Source organism: Lissotriton vulgaris, chromosome 11 (genome assembly GCF_964263255.1).
Source record: "Lissotriton vulgaris chromosome 11, aLisVul1.2, whole genome shotgun sequence".
Lineage (NCBI taxonomy): Eukaryota > Metazoa > Chordata > Amphibia > Caudata > Salamandridae > Lissotriton > Lissotriton vulgaris.
The window spans coordinates 143,282,484-143,307,471 of record NC_141699.1 but is presented as its reverse complement, the minus strand read 5'-3'; the positions used below and the strand labels follow the sequence as shown (position 1 = coordinate 143,307,471).

The window sequence follows — 24,988 nt, the reverse complement described above, 5'->3', positions numbered from 1 at the left end:
TACCATAGACTTTGTCCCGCATCACGCGTGAGAGTGCACACTCTGCACCCGAGTCCCCTGGGTCTCCTAGAAGTAATCTAACGATTCTATAGTCAAGTCCTAGCGATTCCAAAGCCTATTAGTACTGTACTTACCTGCTAGTAATTTCGCATTCCACTTTCAGAGTATATGGTTTTCCGTGCCCCCGGGCATTTGTATATACTGTGCTAACTTAAGTATTTTCGTAGAGTTGTTTTGTGCTTAGTACCCTGTCCTCATAAAGAGTACAGGGCTGTTGTGATTTTAATAAATACACTGTTTATTTTCATAACACTTGTGTGGTGTCCTTTCACTTGGTGTTCAAGGGGTATATGTGTGGTATAACAGCTGGCTTAACACGCCCTCTCGAGTCTTTAGCCTTAGAATGCTCGTATCCACGCTACTAGGATAGCTGGTCTATAAGGTTGACTTACAGCCAATCATCAATAAGGGTTGTTGGACTGATACATAGTGATCACTAGAGTAGTGAGCACTGCATATCAGGCCACCTTCTCACATTGGTGAGCAGCGGTTGGGATTTGAGCTTGCTGTTGTTTTACCACACGTATCCTAAGAATATCTTGTTGAAAGATCACATAAGTACTTCAGGTACATATAACTTAGCTTAGAATACTCTGAGTTCTACTGAACCAGCTGTTGTAGCTCTTCAAGGCTTAGCACACCTTGGCTGCAACTCTTAGCAAGGGATCAGTAGGCAAACAAATAGTGTAGGTAGGTGCATCACTTACACCACACTAGAATCAGCATGTCAGACAAAGGAGGAAACTCTGAGTCTCCCCTTGTGTCAGTGGACCCTCCACAGGTCACTACTTCCAGATATGCTGCTCTTAGCTTCCAGGAGATGAGGCAAATCTGCACATCCAGGAAGTTAAAACAGGGTTCTAACCCTACAATTCCCTTTCTGATTGGTCTCTTAGAGACTTATGATGCCAGGAGGGCTGGTAACCCAGACCCTTCTAATCCAGATGGGAGTATGCCCTCCTTACAGGGTCCCTTTGATAACCATGACCATCCCCTCCAGGAGGCAGATGATGCTGAGGATGGGGATGAGGATGAGTTATCAGGGGAGGAGGCAGATAAGGGACAGGTAGAAGTCAGTAGACTAACCAGGTCCAACTTAAGCAGGCATGAGAATGGCACTAGGAGACTCCTGGGGCCCCTCTCAGGCCAGCTTAACATTGGGAGTGGACGAGTTAGGTCTCTATCAAGAGGCTCTAACAGATCCATTCAAACCAATGGCTCTCAGGCCTCTGCTCTGAGGAGGATGACCTCCCCTCAGAGGAGAATATATGAAGCCAAGGAAAGGGAAGTCAATCTGAGGATTGAAAGGGAAGAACTTGCCCTGGCCAAAGAAAGACTTGCCTTTGCTAGAGAGCAAGAATTGAGTGGGTCAAAACCCACTGGTGGCAGCAATATACCTAGCAATAGGGAAAGGAGTTTTGATACAAAGCACCTGAATAAGATAGTGCCCCCCTTTAAACAAGGGGATGACATCCACAAATGGATAACTGCTTTGGAGAGGGCCTGCACTGTGCAGGGTGTTCCCCAAAGTCAGTGGGCAGCTATCTTGTGGCTCTCCTTTGAAGGTAAAGGTAGAGATAAGCTCCTCACTACTAGAGTTGAGGATGCTAACAATTACCAAGTCCTGAAGAATACACTGGTTGATGGGTTTGGCCTAACCACTGAGCAGTACAGGTTGCTGTTCAGGGAAACCCAGAAAACTCAGTCTCAGGATTGGACTGACTTTGTTGATTGTGCCACTAAGGCTTTTGAAGGCTGGCTACTGGGTAGTAAGGTTACTGATTTTAAAGGATTGTACAATCTAATTATGAGGGAGCAAATCTTAAGTAATTGTCAGAACCAGTTATTACACCAGCACCTGGTAGACTCTGATCTGACCTCTCCACAGGAATTGGGTAAGAGGGCAGACAAATGGGTCAGAACCAGGGTCAGGCCTAAGAACCAGGGTGGTGACCAAAAGAAGGAATCAACCAAGCCTCAAGAGAAGGGTGGGGATAAATCCACAGAGAAGACTTCCCAAGGGCCCCAAAACTCCAACAAGGGTGGTGGGTCCCAGAACACTCCTTCAGAACAGAAGAAACCTTATTGCCATACCTGTAAACAGGTGGGCCATTACAAAAGTGATGCCAGTTGCCCTAAAAATAGCAATAAGGAAAACATACCCCCAGGTAATACTCCCAGACCTCCTGTTACCACTAGTGGCAATCCCCCAGGTGGTGGGAGTACCCCCAAGAATGTGGTGGGCATTACTTTGGGAAACCAGGAGGACTATGGCCTAGCCAGGTCCCCTAACAACCCTCTTGTCTGTGAGACTGGCATGGGGTTTGCCAACTTCACTACTGGTCCCCACATTTTGGGAAAGTATAGACAAGAGCTCCTAGTCAATGGTCAGAAAGTTGAGGCATTCAGAGACACAGGGGCCAGCATCACCATGGTGATTGACCATCTGGTCCCCTCTGCTCAACTGACCCCTGGTTTTACTTATCAGGTGACAGACATTCATGGAGTGAAAAGAAGGCATCCCATGGCAGTAGTCAAGCTCAGCTGGGGTAATGTCACAGGGCCCATGAGAGTGGCAGTGACAGATAACCTACCTGTAGATTGCTTACTGGGGAATGACCTGGAACTCTCAGCATGGGCTGAGGAGGAGCAAGAAACTCACTCCAGGATGATAGGCCTATCCAGAAAGGTTAGTGGGGCAGTAATAGCTACAGCCCCAGTCCAAGCACTAGTCCTCCCTGAAAAGGTGGGAAGAGCAGTGGTAGCCACTGCCCAGGCTCAGACAGACTTTCCTGAACAGGATAGGAGGGCTGTGACAGTCACAGCCCAAACACAAACTGAGTGCCCTCCTGAAAAGGTTGGCAAGGCTGTAATGGTCTCAGCCTCCACTCAAACAGATAGTGTTGTGAAGCCTGAAACAATGGATCACTCCACTCAGACAGAGAGCATTGAGGAGGAAGAGAAATCTCCCTCCCAGCAGACTCTAGGAAAGGATCAGCCTCCTCAGGGAACTGACCTGACCCCTTGTGAAGGAACTGCCCCAGAGGTAGTCAGGCCTAGCCTGGCAGAGCCCCTGATGTCAGTGGACCCTTCCAAGGTGGGACCCAGTCTGGAGCAGGTAACCTGCCCCTCTCTACCCTGCCTCAATCAGCCCAGGGCTGAAGCGGTCAGGGAGGCCAGTGGTGGACCCCAAGGGACCCCCTGTCGAACAGAACTCCTTAATCAACAGATTAGGATAACTGAAGCTGGTAAACATAGCCAAGTGAAAATAAATCAGACTCCTGAGGGATCCCCCTTAAAAGTAGTTAGGGACCTCCCACAGCTGGACACTGTTGGGCCCAGCCAAACATGGGGCCTAAAAACCCCAAACCTGACCTGTCCCTCCAGTAAGCCAAACAGAGGGACTCAGCCTCCAGCTTTAGGTAGCCAGAGGCTGACCCTGAGAGCACAGTGCATCTCAGCTAAGGAAAGGAGGGCACACATGATGGATGGTGATTGGAGGAAGTTGAGCCCAAAGGTAGAGGAGCCTCACTTCAGCCCTCCATCCCAGCATCAGCCTTTTTCTTTCCCAAGACACACCAAAGACAGAGATTCCCTATGGTGGAGACCCTCAGATACCCTTAGGGTGAGGGGTTGTTTAGTGGACCATGACACAGGGGGAAACCAAGCCAGAGCTGGTCCTTCCTTATATGGCCACTTAGGTAATAGAGGCTTACCTGGACAAGGATAGCCTTATCTCCTTTCGTTTGGGGGGGGGGGGGGTTGTGTAGGAAGGTACCTCCTGACTATGGTTGCCCCCAACTTTTTGCCCTGTGCTTTAGCTGGTTTCTGACATAGTCGACCTGGGACCCTGCCAATCAGGACCCCAGGCCTACTGCTCTCTCTGTAAAATGGATTCCATGTACCTTAGGTACATTTCCAATTGGAACTGGGCCACCTTATCAGACCCTGTAACTCAGGGCATAGGTGTACCCAGGGCCTACCAGGGGCTGAAGCATGTATTATGCCACCCCTGGATGGCCATCTAAATCTGACACAACTGGCTGCATGACAGCTGGGGCAAAGTCGTGTAATCACCCTTTGCTATAGATATAGTATACCTATATCTAACCCTAAAAATGGACACACAGATTCCTATCAGTCACTCCTATGGCAGGCCTTAACAATCCTGAAGGCAGAGTGCAAGGAATCGTGTGAAATGGTGCTCTGGCATGAGCTGAGCCCGTTTGCAGCTTGCGGAACCAAGTCCTAATAGCTGTTCCATGATAACGCATACCATATACTCTTAAGTGCATTATAATCCTCGCGGTTAAATGCTATCTTTGGTATTGCTTTATCAAAACATGTCTAGTAAGGTGTCATACGAATTGGAATACTAACCCCTCGCCAATTCTGGCGACGGGGTTAGCATTCCACCCTTCTAGAGGGACACGACATGTATGTAACTGTGAACCCCGGTTAAAGTTAAACGAAGCCTCAGCTCCACAAAATGGATGCTGCCACCACAGACACGAGTCTGACCTCCTGCTGCTGGGAGTCCTTCCAGCGAGGAGAGCTTGGACAAAGGGGTTCCTGTCCGGGGCGGTGCTAGCACCATCCCAGACAGGGTTTTGTGTATCCTGGGTAGGCAGGGCTTTACAGGAAGGTGACTGCTGAGTGGCACCCCGGTGCTCACTACGCATAGGCCGGTCAGAACCAGTTCCAGGGGCACACCAGCCCCTGGCCTGGGGAAAGTCCGGCATGGGAGAGGGGTGTCACCACCCCCCCCCCCCTAGTCCCACCCATAGGCAGGACCTAGTCACCGGGTCAGCCCCTTTTCTTAGTATAAAGAATGGAGCGGGCCCCCTGTTCAAATTAGATCATCTTTGGAATCAAGACACGACTTTCTGCGAAAGGACTTCAAGATTTCTTCTTCAAGATTCTCCCTTGTGACTAAGGAGTAGTCACCCTGCATCCGCAGGCACCATCTAAAGAACACTGCGGTCTGCTGCAAGTCCTTCCTCAGGAATCCGACGACACAGCTCGACGAGACCCGGCTTCCCTGGCACCTCTGACCTCTACTCACCTCTACAGCCAAGCTGAGAACCGTAAGAGCGACGAGACCTCGAGGGACCGACTATCGCCAAGACTGCACGACTTCTTTACAGCACGCCCGCCGAGTGTCCCTCTGGTGAGTGCTTTGGGGTCCGAGAAGCCCCGACCCTGAGCAGCTCCAGCACCGAAGTACAGCCTCCCAGCATCTCCACGATCTGCGTGGGGCCCTTCTGCTTTTTGCTGCTCACCGCGTTGTTTGGCTACTAGCCCGCTGGCTTGTGGCCTTCTTAACAACGCCCGACGACATCACTGCTGCTGGTCTGGTTGCTCCAGAGTGTCCCTTGCTCCCTTCCAAGAGAGGAGCACCCCGGACCCTCCTGGTCCACTCCAGACGCCATTTTAGGTCCACCGCGTTGGCTTGAATTAGCCAAGGCTTTGTTGCCCAATCCTGGGTCCAGCGACGCCGACAGCTTCATCCATCGTGGGACAGCTCGCTCCTCCATCCTGGTCGCCGACAACGCCTCCTGGTCCGTGAGATCTGCAGAGCACAGCGTCGCCCACTCACCTAGTCGAGGTGACTACCATCCGGTGCCCTCCTGGTGCCACCTGACTACTGGCTAGTAGTCACAAACTTGGTCCCCTCTGCTTTCAGGTGTCATCTGTCTTCAAGATCCAGGCTTGGATCACTTCGAACTCTCTTCACTGGTCGCCTGCCAGCATCTTACTTCCAGGCCCCTGGTCCGTCTACGAGGATTCCCGACGTCTTTTGAGACCTATGCAGCTGCAGCCCCTGGGCTAGGTAACTTCGGCATTTCGGTGCCCCAGTATAGCCTCACTATCCAAGGGTCAGAATCCACTTTCGTTTTCCTCCTACCAGGTCGGGTTCGCCCGAGAACACTAACTTTGTCTTTACTAGCTACCATAGACTTTGTCCCGCATCACGCGTGAGAGTGCAAACCCTGCACCCGAGTCCCCTGGGTCTCCTAGAAGTAATCTAACGATTCTATAGTCAAGTCCTAGCGATTCCAAAGCCTATTAGTACTGTACTTACCTGCTAGTAAGTTCGCATTCCACTTTCAGAGTATATGGTTTTCCGTGCCCCCCGGGCATTTGTATATACTGTGCTAACTTAAGTGTTTTCGTAGAGTTGTTTTGTGCTTAGTACCCTGTCCTCATAAAGAGTACAGGGCTGTTGTGATTTTAATAAATACACTGTTTATTTTCATAACACTTGTGTGGTGTCCTTTCACTTGGTGTTCAAGGGGTATATGTGTGGTATAACAGCTGGCTTAACACACCCTCTCGAGTCTTTAGCCTTAGACTGCTCGTATCCACGCTACTAGGATAGCTGGTCTATAAAGTTGACTTACAACCAATCATCAATAAGGGTTGTTGGACTGATACATAGTGATCACTAGAATAGTGAGCACTGTATATCAGGCCACCTTCTCACAGACACCGCCGGCACGCCGGAGAGGAAAACACCCAGATATTTAAAGCCCCCCGTCGCAACCTGTAGCATAGACGCCTACGTACCCACTCCAGCCCCAGCACCCAGAACGTAGACTTACGAGGGTTCATGTACAGCCAGGACGCCTCCCCAAATATCCGCATAATACCTGATAGCATCTTTAATACAAGGGCAGAGTAACTCAGCCGGCGATGCCTAGTGGATCACGAGTGGCAGTTACACCCAGAGGTGGCACAAGGTCCCTTCTACGCATGGAGAGAACCATGGCTTATTCTATTCTGGCTTTATTCTCCGGTACACCCGCTACGAACTTATGGGTCTGGCCACTAGATGCTCATCATCACTGTGGGCCTTTCAAGAGCCATATTTTGAGTGCAATCACTGTACCTTCAGAGTTAACTCGGAGGTGCAGGCTATCTGTCCATCTATTTGCACCAAATTTAACTTTCTTAGTCTTTTGGAGCTTTGAGTGATCCAACTTGCCCTGAATGCATTCCTTCCCTCTGTCCGGGGAAGTGTAGTGCAGGTGTTCATGGACAACACCACCGCCATGTGGTATTGCAACAAACAGGGCGGGATGAGGTGGGGTCGTGGACCCTATGTCAGGTGGCTCTGCGCCTCTGGACATGGCTGCAACATCAATGCATTACCTTGGTGGTTCAACACCTGGCAGGTTCTCTGAACGCCAGGGCGGACAAACTCAGCCGTCGATGCTTGATGGATCACGATTGGCGTTTGAACTCTGACATGGTGCACGGTCTCTTTCAGCAGTGGGGAGAGCCTTCGTTAGATCTATTTACAACAAGGGGTGGTGAGGGACAGAGTCTCTGAATTAAACAGAATACTCTCACCCAGTCAAGAGATCAGGGCTAGATCCAACACCGTTTTTTAGCTCACTGCACCATCCCAGTTTCAGAACCTGACTGTATGCAAATTAGTCTGTTCCTGTCCCAGTGCATGATGGGAACAGGGCAAACCAAACTACAAAAGCCAATTCTTACACTGGGAAGGAAACAAGCTACCGGGGACCGGTTTCTGGCATTTCAGCCTCTTCGGCCCGGCTTGCTTGAATCCTGATGGTGCAATGAGCAAGGGACTCACATCTGAGTATACCCTTCCACGCTTAGGGTGGACAAAAATATTTACAACAAGGGGTGGTGAGGGACAGAGTCTCTGAATTAAACAGAATACTCTCACCCAGTCAAGAGATCAGGGCTAGATCCAACACCGTTTTTTAGCTCACTGCACCATCCCAGTTTCAGAACCTGACTGTATGCAAATTAGTCTGTTCCTGTCCCAGTGCATGATGGGAACAGGGCAAACCAAACTACAAAAGCCAATTCTTACACTGGGAAGGAAACAAGCTACCGGGGACCGGTTTCTGGCATTTCAGCCTCTTCGGCCCGGCTTGCTTGAATCCTGATGGTGCAATGAGCAAGGGACTCACATCTGAGTATACCCTTCCACGCTTAGGGTGGACAAAAATATTTACAACAAGGGGTGGTGAGGGACAGAGTCTCTGAATTAAACAGAATACTCTCACCCAGTCAAGAGATCAGGGCTAGATCCAACACCGTTTTTTAGCTCACTGCACCATCCCAGTTTCAGAACCTGACTGTATGCAAATTAGTCTGTTCCTGTCCCAGTGCATGATGGGAACAGGGCAAACCAAACTACAAAAGCCAATTCTTACACTGGGAAGGAAACAAGCTACCGGGGACCGGTTTCTGGCATTTCAGCCTCTTCGGCCCGGCTTGCTTGAATCCTGATGGTGCAATGAGCAAGGGACTCACATCTGAGTATACCCTTCCACGCTTAGGGTGGACAAAAATATTTACAACAAGGGGTGGTGAGGGACAGAGTCTCTGAATTAAACAGAATACTCTCACCCAGTCAAGAGATCAGGGCTAGATCCAACACCGTTTTTTAGCTCACTGCACCATCCCAGTTTCAGAACCTGACTGTATGCAAATTAGTCTGTTCCTGTCCCAGTGCATGATGGGAACAGGGCAAACCAAACTACAAAAGCCAATTCTTACACTGGGAAGGAAACAAGCTACCGGGGACCGGTTTCTGGCATTTCAGCCTCTTCGGCCCGGCTTGCTTGAATCCTGATGGTGCAATGAGCAAGGGACTCACATCTGAGTATACCCTTCCACGCTTAGGGTGGACAAAAATATTTACAACAAGGGGTGGTGAGGGACAGAGTCTCTGAATTAAACAGAATACTCTCACCTTTTGTAAATCGATTTTGGCCACTATAGGTGTGGCAGGGTATACTCAGACATGAGTCCCTTTCTCACTGCTCCATCAGGATTCAAGCAAGCCGGGCCGAAGAGGCTGAAATGCCAGAAACCGGTCCCCGGTAGCTTGTCTCCTTTCTGGTAAAGAATTGGCTTTGTAGTTTAGTCTGCCCTGTTCCCATGATGCACTGGGCCAGGGACAGACTGATTTGCATATAGCCAGGTTCTGAGCTGGGATGGGGCAGTGAGATAAATAACGGTGATGGATCAAGCCCTGATCTTTGGACTGGGTAAGAGTGGTCTGCTCAATTCAGACACTCTGTTCATCACCACCCCCTTTTGTAAATCGATTTTGGCCACTATAGGTGTGGCAGGGTATACTCAGACATGAGTCCCTTTCTCACTGCTCCATCAGGATTCAAGCAAGCCGGGCCGAAGAGGCTGAAATGCCAGAAACCGGTCCCCGGTAGCTTGTCTCCTTTCTGGTAAAGAATTGGCTTTGTAGTTTAGTCTGCCCTGTTCCCATGATGCACTGGGCCAGGGACAGACTGATTTGCATATAGCCAGGTTCTGAGCTGGGATGGGGCAGTGAGATAAATAACGGTGATGGATCAAGCCCTGATCTTTGGACTGGGTAAGAGTGGTCTGCTCAATTCAGACACTCTGTTCATCACCACCCCCTTTTGTAAATCGATTTTGGCCACTATAGGTGTGGCAGGGTATACTCAGACATGAGTCCCTTTCTCACTGCTCCATCAGGATTCAAGCAAGCCGGGCCGAAGAGGCTGAAATGCCAGAAACCGGTCCCCGGTAGCTTGTCTCCTTTCTGGTAAAGAATTGGCTTTGTAGTTTAGTCTGCCCTGTTCCCATGATGCACTGGGCCAGGGACAGACTGATTTGCATATAGCCAGGTTCTGAGCTGGGATGGGGCAGTGAGATAAATAACGGTGATGGATCAAGCCCTGATCTTTGGACTGGGTAAGAGTGGTCTGCTCAATTCAGACACTCTGTTCATCACCACCCCCTTTTGTAAATCGATTTTGGCCACTATAGGTGTGGCAGGGTATACTCAGACATGAGTCCCTTTCTCACTGCTCCATCAGGATTCAAGCAAGCCGGGCCGAAGAGGCTGAAATGCCAGAAACCGGTCCCCGGTAGCTTGTCTCCTTTCTGGTAAAGAATTGGCTTTGTAGTTTAGTCTGCCCTGTTCCCATGATGCACTGGGCCAGGGACAGACTGATTTGCATATAGCCAGGTTCTGAGCTGGGATGGGGCAGTGAGATAAATAACGGTGATGGATCAAGCCCTGATCTTTGGACTGGGTAAGAGTGGTCTGCTCAATTCAGACACTCTGTTCATCACCACCCCCTTTTGTAAATCGATTTTGGTTAGATCTATTCGCCACCGAAGAGAACGCGCCATGTCATCAGTTTCCAATGCAGCACTCGCTCTGCGATACTTTTCGTCACGAGTGGAGTTGCGGTCTGTTGTACACCTTTCCGCCTATACCACTTCTGCCCAGAGTGCTGAAGAAGATTCGGCGCGACCGGGCCCAAGTCATTCTTGTGGCTCCGGATTGGGCACGAAGATACTGGTATCCCGAGCTACTCAACATGGCGATCGATCCCCTGATCCGACTGCCTCTCTGTCGCAGCAGCAGGGGAAGGTCCTCCACCCGAACCTGTCCAGCCTCCACCTCCATGCGTGGAAATTGAGCGGCGACAGTTGACAGCTTTCGATCTTCCTCCTGAAGTCTGTGATGTCATTCTGGCAGCTAGGCGTCCCCCCCACTAAAACGGTGTACGCCTGCAGGTGCAACAAGTTTGTGGCCTGGTGCACAGCTAAAGCTATGGATCCCTGTTCTTCCCCTCTTTCTGAGGTCCTTCTGTTCCTTCTTTCTTTGGCCCAGCAGGGCTCTGCTGTGGGCACTGTCAAAGGTTATCTTTCGGCCATCTCCGCCTTTCTGATCAGCCTTCCCTTTTTAAGTCCCCGGTTGTTAACCATTTTCTGAAAGGCTTTATGCACACATTTCCTCCCGTGCCATTCATCATGCCTCAATGGGACTTAAACCTTTCTTGACATATCTGATGTGGGCTCCCTTCGAGCCACTTTATAATTGTCCTTTCGTCTTCTTACTCTCAAGGCGGCTTTCCTGGTAGCTATCACCTCTGCCAGAAGAGTGAGTGAGCTCCAGGCTCTTTCTTCTAAACCTCCTTCCCTTTCTGTTCATCCGGACAAGGTGGTTTTAAGGACTCGTCCTTCTTTCTTGCCAAAGGTTGTCACGCCCTCTCACATCGGGCAGACCATCACTTTGCCCACCTTCTTTACGCCTACGCATCCTTCGAAAGAGGAAAAGAGGCTCCACCGTCTTGACCCAAAACGTGCGTTTTCGTTCTATCTGAAGCGCACACAACAGTTCCGGGTGGATGACCAGCTCTTTGTTGGCTATGTGGGTGCCAAAAAAGGTCACCCGTACACAAACGGACCCTCTCTCGGTGGGTCGTTCTCTGCATCAAAGCCTGTTACTCGTTGGCTAAGAAGGAGCCTCCTGTGGGGCTGCATGCCCATTCTACCAGGGCAACAGCAGCCACTACTGCTATGGGATGCAGCGTTCCCTTGCAGGACATTTGTCAGGCAGCTACGTGGGCCTCGTTGCACACGTTTATCAAGCATTAATGCCATGACAGTCAAGTCCGGAGAGACGGCTTCTTTGGCCGTTTGGTTCTTCGTGACTTTCTGGTGTAATCTTGCTTGCAGACCCACCACCGGGGTTGGTATTGCTGGGGTATCTATTCTAAGGTGAGGAATCTATCACTAACGTGTCTCTTTCAGATGCTCAAGTTACTATTTGTGTAACGATATATCTGTACGAGACCACCTATCCTCCCCGTTCTGCGACCTGATTTCTAGGGTTAAGGTCATCCCCTTTCAGGGCCCGAGTTTCATGGCACCAGTGGTCAGTTTCTTTCATGGCTCTGCGTTCCTGGCGCGGAAAGTCGTGTACAGAACTGACGTCCGCGTGCAAGGGTGGCGCCTAAGTAGTCTGTGACGTCATCTCTGCGCATACAGCGCCAGCGACGGACGCAGAGCCGCACAACGCCACCCACTGACGCGCAGAAGTACTGCTAATGAAAAATCTTTCCGGATCCAGTGACGCCTGGGGATTTTCTAAGGTAAGTAATCTATCACTAAGAAATGTCTCTTACAGATATATCGTTACACAAGTAGTGAGTTCAGGCACACTAAACTTCACCTCTCCATCTTAAGCCTTTGGGAAGATAGGCTGGAAAACATATTACACAGCTTCCCCTTTCTGGTCTATGGGCAAGATGGCCTTTCAACAGTGAAAAACGAAATGGAGCGTATTTCACTGTCCGGACATGGTCACACCTCAGTACATGTCCTACCTTTCACATGCACTGCACCCTGCCCAGGGGGTACCTTGGACCTACCGTAGAGGTGTCTGATGTGCATAGAAAGGTAAGGGTAAGGCCTGGCAATTGGGTGAACTTGTCAGGACAGCATGGCAGTTTAACAAACTGCGCGCAAGCACTGCAGTGGCAGGCCTGAGTTCTCTCTTTAAGGCTACTTGTGTGGGTGGCACAATTAGTGCTGCAGGCCCACTGGTAGCATTTGCATTACTAGCCCTGGCACACATAGTGCGCTTTACTAGGGACTTTGCTAGTAAAGCAGACATACCAATCATGAACAACCAATTACCATTACACTTTACACAGAGAGCACTTGCAGTTTGACACTGATCAGCAGTGGCAAAGTGCCCAAAGCATCTAAGTTGGCAACACTATGTCAGAAAAAAGGTCTAGGGGGAAAGCAAAAACTTTAGGGAACTTTAGCCAAAAAGGGCCAAGTCCAACAAGGTCTATCTCCAGTTTGATCGTACTCTGCATCAAGATATGCTATGCACTGGACAAAATGCAACCTTCAGAAGCTCTGCGGGCTCATTCCACCAAGGCCAAAGCTGATACCACTGTGTTGGCACCTGGAATTCTCCCCTGGGCCTCTGCCAGACGGCTGCGTGTTTGTCACTCCAGAAATTCATTAACCACAACTTTCTGGACAGCCAGATGTGCCAAGAAGGGCATTTCCAACAGGACTTCTTGGATTGAGCCAATTCACAGACCAACCTCCTAATAGGTAGTGCTCTAATATGTTTTCAAATGATGAGAAGTCTGTGACTAGGCGTCTCTATTAGAAAAACAAGTTACTTATCTTCTGTAACACTCTTTCAGGTAGATGCTCTATTTAGCTGCAGATTCCAAGGATTGGTAAATGTAATGAAACAGTAGGGGAAGTGGGGGGAGTTTGACACCTGCAAAAAGCCTGTTTCCTCACAATAGGGTATTAAAGGTTTATTGTTAGGCTCGATAAAAGCAATTAATATTCTTTTTTGGGTCATATATACATCAAGGTCTCACAACCACACCATTTCCTCACATCAATGTTTTATTTTCATGAAAATGTTTGTTTTTATGTTCAGTCTTGAATCCCATTTCATGATCAATGTATTTGCTGATGGTAAGAGACCATTGGGGGTGTGGCCGACCCAAAACATGGAACATAATCTATTTCTTTTGACAGTTTGGACGATGCAGTGGCACTTATTTCAGACTACCAAAAGCAGAGCGGGAAGGCGGTACCACGTGATGCTTCTTCGATAGACATTCTAAAGGTAAGGAGCTGGCCCTTTGATCATCTTTTCTTTAATGTGTTTATTCTTGTTTAGCTTAATTCTTCATTGTTGAAGATCGAAGAAATTTACATCTCCAATCGTTTAGGTTGGTTTGACCCTTATCTCAGGAATAGTTACCTTTCTTATTCATTTGCCTATAAACAGTATATGAAAGGCTATATCACATTTGGAGTACTCGCTTCCAGTGTCAAATTTACATCATGTTAAAAGTGCATACTAATCTATCCTAGCATTAAACCAATTTTTCTCTGAACCAGAGTTGTTTTAAAAAGAAAACCTTTATCTTCATGAAAAAATCTTAAGTAGTGTGATCAGGTGCCCTCCCATTATGTGAATCTCTGAGACTGCAGTTCCCTGCTCCTTAGATACAGCGTTAGTTCAACATTCGCACATGGCTCGATTTACGAGTGCAAAGAATTCACAGAAGGGAAATTACATTCGTAAATGGATTTAATGATTTGCAATAGTAACATGAATTGTGCATAAGTGAAGTCTACACATGGCCACAAAGAGACAGGGGCCCAGGCAGATATGCCCTGGAACGTTACTCAATTGTGACAAGACTCATTGCTTGTTCTTTTGATACATTTTCCATTAAATGATAAAGCAATGGTTTATACTAACTTTTTAGAAAAAATCGGATGAGATGTGGATTATGTAAGAGCGCAAACAATTCTAAAATGATGGCTACAGAGGAAAAGGTATCTTGATCTATAACTTTGTGATAAGTGGTTGATTAAATCAATTAAACTTTAATAGTTAGAGGATTTCATAAATTACAGGACTTCCCATGTGTGAGAAGTTGGCCTGATATATGATGCTCACTAATTCTAGTGATCACCTTGTATCAGTCCAAACAACCCTTATGGTGATTGGTTGTAAGTCAACCTTCTAGACCAGCTATCCTAATGGTAGCATGGACAAAGCAGTCTTAGGCTAAACTATTTTGGCATGTGAAGCAAGCTGTTTTACCACATATAACCCCTTGAATACCAAATGAAAGGACACCACACAGGTAGTTATGAAAATAAACAAGATATTTATTAACTAACAAACACCTCTGAACTCTTTATGAGGTCAGAGGGCTAAGCACATGACAAGACTCTTAAGAAAAATACGTTAAGTTGCACAAGTTACAATGTTGCCCTAGGGGCGCAACAAACCATATACTAAGTAAATGGTATAAGGAAGTTGATAGAAGGAATGGAGCTGTCCAGAGGCTGTAGGATCGCTGGGACTACACTATCCTAACTTTAGATAAGTAATAGGAGGCCCACGGAACGCGTGTGCAGAGTGTGAACTCACACGCGAGATGCGTAACAACGTCTATAGACAGTACAGTTCAAGAAAAAGGTGAGTACGGACAATCCTGACTAGTTAGGACTAAAACGACTGTGAAACTGGACACTAGGAGAGTCAATCTACCCTTGAGCACCGAAATGCTCGTGTTACCTCACCCACGGGCTGTGGGTGCATAGGTGCGAAGTCGTGTTGGGTTTCTGCGTTGAAGTCTATGGAGCCTGAAAGAAAAGATGCTGCAGGCGACCAGGAGGAAGATGTCCGGTGTGATCCAAGGATGGATCAGAGATGCTGAAGACCTGAAAGCAGAGGGGACAATGTTCAAAGTCACTAGCCAGTGACTGAAGTGGAACCAGGAAGGAACCAGATGCTGTCGTCGCAATCAGGTGAAGAGTGGACGCTTGACTCTGCAGCCACGTGGACCAGGAGGTGTCTTCGACGACCAGGATGGAGGCACGAGCTGTCCCACGCAGGCTCTCGCTGTCGGCGGTGTTGGGTCCGGATTCGGCATCAACAGGCCTTGGCAAAGGCAACCCACGCAGTGAGTGGGAAAGGCGTCTGGTGCGGACCAGGAGGGTCCGGGGTACTTCTCTTTTGGAAGGAAGCAAGGGCCAGTCTGGAGCAACCAGACCACCGGTGTTGATGTTGTGGATCGTCGTCTAGGAGGCCACTAGCCAGCCGGCAAGTGACCAGACAACGCGTCGAGCAGCAAACAGGCAGAAGGAGGGCTGGTCTTCGGTGCAGGAGCTGCTCGGGGCTGGGGCTTCTCAATCCCCAAAGCACTTTGTCGAGGTTACCTCAGAAGTCGTGCTGGAAGCGAAGTGCAGTTTCTCCAAGATGGCCGGTCCCACGTGTCTCGTCGCACCCACGGATCTCAGCTGTGCTGCAGATGTGAGTTGAGGTCGGAGAGGTCTGGGAATCCGGGTCTCGTCGGGCTCTGAAGTCTGGATCCTCGAGGGAAGACGACAAAGTGAAGCCGCTGGACGCTTGATGGTGCCTGCATGTGCAGGGTGGACACTCCTTGCCCACAAGGGAGATTTCTTCAGTCTTCTGTGTAGAAAGTCAAAGTCCAGAGTTTCTTCTTGTAGAATTTCAGTTCAGGGTTAATCTGATTTGGAATGGGACCAGCTCCTACCTTTATCCTGCTAAAGGGGGCTGTACTATCACTAGGTCCCTCCTATGGGTGGGACCAGGAAGGGGGGGTGGTTACACCCCCTATCCTTTGTCCGGTGTCGCGCCAGAGCTAGGCCTGGAGTGCCCCAGCAACTGGTTTGAACCGGCGTATGCACAGGGCACCTTGTGTGCCCCAGGCATGTCTCATTCCTTTCAGCCCGGTCCTACCTAATACACAAAATCCTGTCTGGGGTGGTGCTAGCACCTCCCAAGGCAGGAAACCCTTTGTCTAAGCCTCCCTCGCTGGAAGGACTCCCAGCAGCAGGAGGTCAGACTTGTGTCTGTGGTGGCAGCATCCATTTTGTGATGCTGAGGCTCGAGTTAACTTTAACCGGGGTTTACAGTTAGGTACATGTCGTGTCCCTCTAGAAGGGTGGAATGCTACCCCCGTCGCCAGAATTGGCGAGGGGGTAGTATTCCAATTCGTATGACACCTTACTCGACATGTTTTGATAATGCTATGCCAAAGTTAGCAATAACCGCGAGGTTATAATGCACTTAAGAGTATATGGTATGCGTTATCATGGAAACAGCTAAAGGACTTGGTTCTGAAAGCTGTAGACAGGCTCAGCTCATGCCAGAGCACTATCTCACATAATTCCAAGCACTCTGCCTCCAGGATTGTTAAGGCCTGCCATAGGAGTGACTTATAGGAGTATATGTGTCCATTTTAGGGTTAGATATAGGTATACTATATCTATAGCAAAGGGTGATTACACTGCCTTGCCCCAGCTGATTGATCAGCCAGTTGTCAGATTTGGATGGCCAGCCAGGGGTGGCATAATACATGCTGCAGCCCCTGGTAAGCCCTGAGTGCGCCTATTCCCTGGGTACCTAAGGTACACTGTACAGGGACTGATAAGGTGACCCAGTATCCAATTAGATATGTACCTAAGGTACATGGAGTCCATTTTAACAGAGAGAGCAGGAAGCCTGGGGTCATGAATAGCAGGATCCCAGGCCAACTAAGTCGAAAACCAGCTAAACACTAGGCAAAAAGTTGGGGGTAACCATAGTCCGATATCCACCTTCCTACACCATGAACCTGTGTGTTTAGGGTTAATTTATAAACTTCATGTTATTGGTTATAATCTACTGAATTTCTGATGGATACTTCTAAATACAGATTCCTCACCTTGAGAATATTCCCTAGGCATCAGATTGGATTCAAAGCAGTAGTCCTGCATGCCGGTAGATGGCATCGTGCAGCTGGCGCTCTGCTCCGCTCCAGAAGTAACGAGTGAAGCCACGTATAAACGCCACCTATGTGCACTGATGTCACTTCCTTTCTTTCTGTGCCTACAAATGCAGATTCGGAGCTACTCCTTCGGCTTCTGACAAGTTATACCCATATTTTTCACATTGTGCAAGAGAAGTCACCTCCCAAAACAACGGGGTTTGAGCCTTGTAGGGACTATCGCAAACAGAGGTCTGATACATATCCTTAAAAGGCAAAACTTTTTTTATTTATTGGTTTTTTACTTAACACAAATGTCAGCAGGTACACCTCATTGAAACAGGGCAGTCAGTTCATTGTGAGCATATTTGGAACATTATTGATACAAGCATGTCATATCAATTAACTGATTGGTGGGATTAAGCTGTGTTCGGGTGGCAGTGATTTTGGTGTTGGGCAGGATGTCTCGTGCCCCTGCTTTCCACTGTCGTGTAGTTCCTATAAAAAGTATACAGAATCTGCGTGTTGGTGTCAGACGAACTCTGATCACCCCCGCGGATTATGCTGGCTTTCTTGTACCAACTAGCTTGCAGTGCCACTAGAATCTCCCCTTGCCAAGGATAGAATTGTTCTTGGCAACCATCGATCTTGACAACCCTGATCCTTCAGGTCCGTGGAAACAATGCACTACCTTTCGCTCAGTCACTTGTGCTTACTTAGTCTGTCTCAGAGAGATACCCTGAATAAAGCATGCTGGGCATTTTCAATCATCATTTATTGAACAGTTGTTGTTCTGGTGTTGAATAGATGTGCTGCAACAACTGTTAGACAGTATAAGATATAAATGATTAACAGTACTATAAAGGTAAAGGATGGTATAGTTCTACCATCTTACTAAAATCATGAATGCCTTCAAGTTTATAAAACTCATGATAAAAGATGTGTACTCCTACGATGCTTCCCTAACTAGATGTACCTAAGTGTACCTAGCATGGGTGTAGGTGTTAAGCCAAGAATCCCTCTAGTATCTAATCAACACCATTACCTTAAGTGAGACTGTGGGACCCCATCATGATCTCGAGCTGGACACCCAGCAAGGGATGTTAGACCACTGCGAGCTGGAGTGTCTGCATGCAGGAACCTCAGCGTCTCTGGTCAGTGTGTTGACCGGGAAGTCTCGATCTCCTCTAACTATCGTAGCAAGATGTGAGGTATATATTCTCATAGGTTTCCCCAGGGGTCCTACCTTGTTGTATTGCTGTCGGCCTAAGGATGACGTCAGGCATGAACTTTGTACATAGATTTTATACAGGAGATGGCAGTCCTGCTGTGCTTCCAAGAACCCTCATGCATAATGTATGAGATTTCGAACTAGGGAAAACCTGCGGTTCGAGGCATGTGGGCTGCGCCGCCTAGTGTTGGGTCCGGATGATTGCACATTGTTGTCCTGGAAGAGTCTTCGAAGTATCACAAGATAGGTGGCTCCTCCCCCGGACTGCAGTGCGCATGGGCATCCTCTCCATCCCCAGATTGTTTTTTTCTGCCATTGAGTTCGGATGTACTTTTCTTTACTTAAGTTCAGAAACTTTTCTAAAGGCCTTCGGGGTCGTCGGTATTGTTATTTCGATCGGTGCCGAGTTATTTGTTCCAGGTCTTCTCATGCAGGACGTCGAAGAGAGCCACGTGGCCTTTTCGACACCAGAGGCCCGATCGTCGATGGAACGGAGCCCGTTCAAACGATGCCCCCTTTGTAACTCTAAGTACCCGCACATTGATGTACACCCGGTGTGCAACAAGTGCTTGTCACCAGAGCACAATGAGGACAAATGTCTAGCTTGTGCTCGATTCAGGTCGAAGAAGACGCTTAGGCTCCGACGAGCAGCAAGGCAAACAATGACGAAGCCAGCACCCGACCCGGTGAATATCTTCGATGAAGAAGACGATAAGGTCGTCGAGACTGAGGATCCAGAACAGCAGTCGGATCCCGGTTCGGAGCATGACTCCAACTATTATGAAGACGACGAAGAGAACGTCGAAGATGAAAACGTCGTCGAGGTAAGGGACGACGTATCCCCCATCGGAGCCGTCGATGACGACTCAAGCGATGAACCAGGCCCATGAGTGGGTACGGGCCCAGAACAGACACTGAAAGACTTCCAAGGGCTCAGGTCGAGGCATCGCCAGAAGGCCTTAGCCAAGATCCTGACGAACATTCTATAGCCCCGCATCTCGGCCCGGCTAAGAATATATCACACGAGCCATCGGTCGAACTACTTAAAGCGAAACCGAAAGCCATCGAGTCGAAAACGAAACCGAAACAGCTGAAGACAGTCTTCGGATCGAAGAGTTCGAACCCATCGGATTCGACGAAGAAAAGAAGTGTCGACGACCCTGCGGGGTCAAAAATAATGGGTGTCGAACCGAAGATCGGTGCGCTGAAGTCCATCACTAAAGTCAAGCACGTCGAACCGACGAGGTCGACGGACAGCGACACAAACAAGGGACTCGAGTCTTGGAAGGTTCTCGATCCGAAGCAACGAGTCGACAGGCCACAGCTCGTCAAAGGCATCGAGCCGAAATCCAAAAGCGTCTCGAAGGAGCACGTCGCAATTGGAAAGAGGAGTCATCCTCTAGAAGAGGACATTGTGTACCAAGCGCCCTCATATGATGACCAGTCGAAGCTACATATCGACTCCGAATCAGGCAGACTTACTATTTATCAAAGGAAGATCAGGTCGGAAAATCCTCTGGAATCATATAAAATTCCACTCAAAAAGAAAAGGGATTCTTCCACTTCGCCTGTCCTTTTTGAGACTGTAAGGTGCCATGGCCAGGACACTTCTGCATACTCACCCACACGCACTAATGAGGAAATGGGGTATGACTATGATGAACAATATAATTACCCTGCGGACACGGATCAGGATGACCAGACTCAAGCCTGGACAGACCCTGTTGACCCGGGGAAGTCACAGACTATTCCTGACACTCCTTCTTATCCTGTCAAAACTTCGCCAACAGAAGACACAGCTGCGTTTAACGCATTAATAAAAAGGGCAGCACAGAATCATTACGTGGAAATGCATGCTGACCCAATTGAAGAGGACTTCCTGTTTGACACTTTCTCCACTTCAGAGAAATCAGTCAAGACATTGCCAATGTTGAAAGGTGTCCTTAAACACGCAGGAGACATTTTCAAGGAAACCACAAGAGCAATGGTTGTTAACCCCAGAATTGAAAGAAAATACAGACCGGCGCCTGTGGACCCTACATATATTAAGGGACAGCTGCCATTGGACTCTTTGGTGGTATCAAATGCTCGTAAGCGTGCCAACTCACAAACTACTGGTGATGCTCCTCCTCCAGACAAGGAGTCTAAGATATTAGAAGCTTCTGGGAAAAGGGTAGCTGCTCAAGCAGCTAATATCTGGAGAATTTCTAATACACAGGCCCTATTAGCCAGATACGGTAGGGCGCATTATGACACACTAGAGCAACTGCTACATTTGCCTGATGCCTACAAGGAGGGAGCAGAAACACTGATACAAGAGGGGAAACTCCTATCCAACGCATCCATTAAATGTGCGCTAGACGCAGCAGACACCGCAGCCAGGGCCATCAACACAAGTGTCATGCTCAGGAGAGATGCTTGGTTGCGTATCTCTGGGTTCAAACCTGAGATTCAAACCACAATATTAAATCAGCCTGTGAACCCTGATTTTTTATTTGGTCCTGATGTGGACACAATCTTAGAGAAGATTAAAAAAGACACAGAGACAGCCAAGTCTATGGGTGCCTTGCAGTCACAACAATTTAGAGGAGGCTCCTTTCGTCGCTCTGGTAATAGAGGAGCTACACGAGGCCAAGCATCCCAGCAGACTCCATATAATAAAGGGAGCACGCAGACCACCTATAATAAAAACAATAGAGGTGGATACCGTGGCAACAGCAGCAAAGGCAGAGGACGAGGGAATAACAACACCAGATCCTCCGCCGATACTAAACAGTGACGCCTTGTCACTGCCCCCGGACCATGCCGGGGGACGATTACAACAGTTCCTGCCAGTCTGGGAGAGCATTACCACAGACAGGTGGGTGAGAGTACGGCTATTGTCTAGAGCTAACCTCCACTCCACCCAACATACCCCCAAGACACCGTCCTATGTCCGCAGAGCACATAGACTTATTGCAGCAAGAAGTCATCAGCATGCTGCAAAAAGGGGCCTTAGAACTCGTCTCTATACAGCAACAGGGTACAGGGGTATACCCGCAGTACTTTTTAATCCCCAAAAAGGACGGATATCTCAGGCCAATACTGGACCTCAGGCCCCTAAACCAATACATCTTGTCAGAACATTTTCGCATGCTCACTTTACAGCAGGTTCTACCATTGCTCACTCGGGGAGACTTCCTCGCAACCCTAGACCTAAAGGATGCGTATTTCCACATACCAATACATCCAGCACACAGGAAGTATCTCAGGTTTACCATACAGAATCAGCACTACCAGTTCAAGGTCCTGCCTTTCGGGGTGACAACAGCCCCCAGGGTGTTTACCAAGTGCCTAGCGACAGTAGCGGCGCACCTACGCAGAAACCATGTCCACGTCTACCCCTATCTGGACGACTGGCTTATCCAAGCAAAGTCAGCCCAGCAATGTGCCAGCCACATGTCTCGCACTATTCACCTCCTACACAGCCTCGGATTCTCATTAAACTACACAAAGTCTCATCTCCAACCCGCCCACGTACAACAGTACCTAGGAGCGACAATAGACACTCTGGCAGCAAAGGCACAGCCAAACTCAGCAAGAATCAACAGCATTCAATTACTGATTCAGAGATTCAGACCCCAACGCTCGCTCCCAGCACGGGTGTTTATGCAGTTGATAGGCATGATGGCCTCCTGCATCTTCATAGTCCCTCACGCGAGACTACACATGCGTCCGCTTCAGGAGTGCTTAGCACGGCAGTGGAACCAGGCTCAAGGACAATTAAAAGACCTAGTGTTGGTGACCGGTCGCGCATACAACTCTCTGCATTGGTGGAACCCACAAAACCTTTGCAGGGGACGACCGTTCCAAGAGCCTGTACCACAAATAGTGCTGACGACGGACGCATCTCTCCTGGGATGGGGAGCGCATGTCCTCCATTACACAGTGCAGGGACTATGGACGACAAAGCAAAAGAAGATGCACATCAACCTGCTGGAACTGATGGCAATCTTTATGGCAATGAAGGCGTTCAAGGTACATTTGTGCAACAAAGTCGTGTTGATCCGGACGGACAACATGACTGCCATGTACTACATACAGAAGCAGGGAGGGACACACTCTCCACAGCTGTCACATCTAGCGCAAAGCATGTGGAAGTGGGCAATTCAGAGAAACATCTTCCTCATGGCGGAACACCTCCCAGGCAGGGACAACCAGATGGCGGATCTGCTCAGCAGACACAGCCACCAGATACATATGATGTGGGAGATGCATCCCTCAGTGCTACAACCGTACTTCCAGCAGTGGGGTCACCCAGAAATAGACCTGTTCGCCACAAGGGAAAATGCAAAATGCCGAAGCTTCGCCGCCAGGTTTCCACATCCGCAGTCTCAGGGCAATGCAATATGGATGAACTGGTCAGGCAGGTTTGCGTACGCTTTTCCCCCAGCCCCTCTCATACCACTAGTGGCACGCAAACTGCGACAACACTCAATGACACTCATTGTAGTTGCTCTGACGTGGGCGAGGCAACCATGGTACACCACGTTCCTAGAACTTTCCGTGGTGCCTCATCAAAGGCTGCGATTAACACACAGTCTTTTAACGCAGAGCCATGGAGACATTCAGCACCCAGATCCACAACAGTTGAACCTTGCGATCTGGCTCCTGAAGTCAGAGTTTGGTTACCTGAACTTGCCTCCTGACTGTATGAATATTATCAAAGAGGCAAGAAGACCTACAACCAGAGCATGCTATGCGGCGAAGTGAAAACGATTTGTCATCTATTGTACCAATAATGACATAAATCCGCTAGATGCATCTACTCAAAACATCATAGGTTACCTGTTACATTTACACAGATGCAATCTAGCCTACAGTTTCATATGTATACATTTAGCTGCGGTGGCAGCTTATCTTCAGAACAGGCAGCACCTTTCACTCTTCAGAGTACCTGCTATTAAAGCTTTCATGGAGGGAGTCAAACGAGTGATTCCTCCAAGACACCCACCTTCACCTGTCTGGAACCTGAACGAGGTTCTAACCAGACTGATGGGACCACCTTTTGAACCTCTACACTCGGGTGAGATACAATTCCTAACGTGGAAAGTGTTTTTTAGTGGCGATTACATCACTTAGAAGAGTTAGTGAGCTGCAAGCCCTAACTATTCAGGAGCCATTCATACAAATTCACGCAAATAGGGTAGTGCTACGTACAAACCCTAAATTTATGCCAAAGGTGGTATCCCAGTTTCACATCAATCAAACTATAGAACTGCCAGTGTTCTTCCCAAATCCGGATTCAGTGGCAGAAAGAGCTCTGCATAACCTAGACGTTAAAAGAGCTCTCCTGTACTATATAGACATGACAAAACTTTTCAGGAAAACTAAGCAACTGTTTGTTACCTTTTCACTACAGCACAAAGGCAACCCCATTTCCAAATCAGGTATAGCCAGATTGATTGTTAAGTGCATACAAATTTGTTATCAGAAAGCTAAACGCACATTAACAGTTCCCCCAAGAGCGCATTCCACACGCAAGTTAGGGGCATCCATGGCTTTCCTAGGAAACATTCCTCTGGAAGACATTTGTAGAGCAGCCACATGGACTACCATACATACATTTACCAAACACTACTGCATAGATGTACACTCCAAACAGCAAGCAGCTGTAGGACAGGCTGTACTCAAGACTCTTTTTCAGACTGCTGCAGCTGGCACGGGCAACCACCGCTAAGGGGGAGACTGCTATACATTCTATGCACAGATATGAATTCAGCAGCCCACATGCCTCGAACGGAATATGCTACTTACCAGTATGCATCTGTTCTTGGCATGTAGGGCTGCTGACATTCATATCTGCCCTCCCTCCTCCCCGGTGCCTGTCGCAGCTGTAGCACTCAGATTTAATCTCTAGCATTGACATCACTTACTGTATCATACTCCACCCCTGCCACAATGGCGAAAAACAATCTGAGGATGGAGAGGATGCCCATGCGCACTGTAGTCCGGGGGAGGAGCCACCTATCTCGTGATACTTCGAAGACTCTTCCATGACAACAATGTGCAATCATCCGGACCCAACACTAGGCGGCGATCTATGCACAGATATGAATGTCAGCAGCCCTACATGCCAAGAACTGATGCATACTGGTAAGTACCATATTCCTTCTGAATACAGTGTAATATCTCGGTAAAAGGTCAGTCTCTGTAAACCGTGACAAGTGTAATGTAGGGAGAGAATATAGGTGAAGGGTAATGAGTTTTACCGAGGCCTATATTATAGTATCTATATGGAGTATATCTGAAAGAGACACGTTAGTGATAGATTCCTTACCTTAGAATATCCCCAGGCGTCAGACTGGATCCGGAAATTTTTTCGTAGCAGTACCCTTGCGCGTCGGTAGGTGTCGTCTGCGGCTCTGCGTCCGTCGTGGGCGCCATGATGATGTTGTCGGAGTACTTAGACGCCGCCTCCGCGTGTTTACGTCAGTTCTTTTTTTTTTTCGCGCCAGCAAGCGCAGATCTGGAAAAAGCAGTACTTCTAGTCACTTTTTGACTAACTTTTTGGATCATTTTGATCATCTTTTCGAAGTCGTACGACTCC

The 24,988-nt window shown here is 48.6% G+C and overlaps 1 protein-coding gene across 1 annotated transcript in view; it reads left to right on the top strand.

The window, feature by feature from the left end:
- The window catches only part of KNTC1 (kinetochore associated 1), a 926,084-nt gene that overhangs the window by 895,336 nt on the left and 5,760 nt on the right, over positions 1 to 24,988 (top strand). The window contains exon 63 of the mRNA XM_086942947.1: positions 13,408 to 13,498. Within this exon, the coding sequence (XP_086799073.1) occupies positions 13,408 to 13,498 (91 nt within the window). The remainder of the gene's footprint in view (positions 1 to 13,407; positions 13,499 to 24,988) is intronic.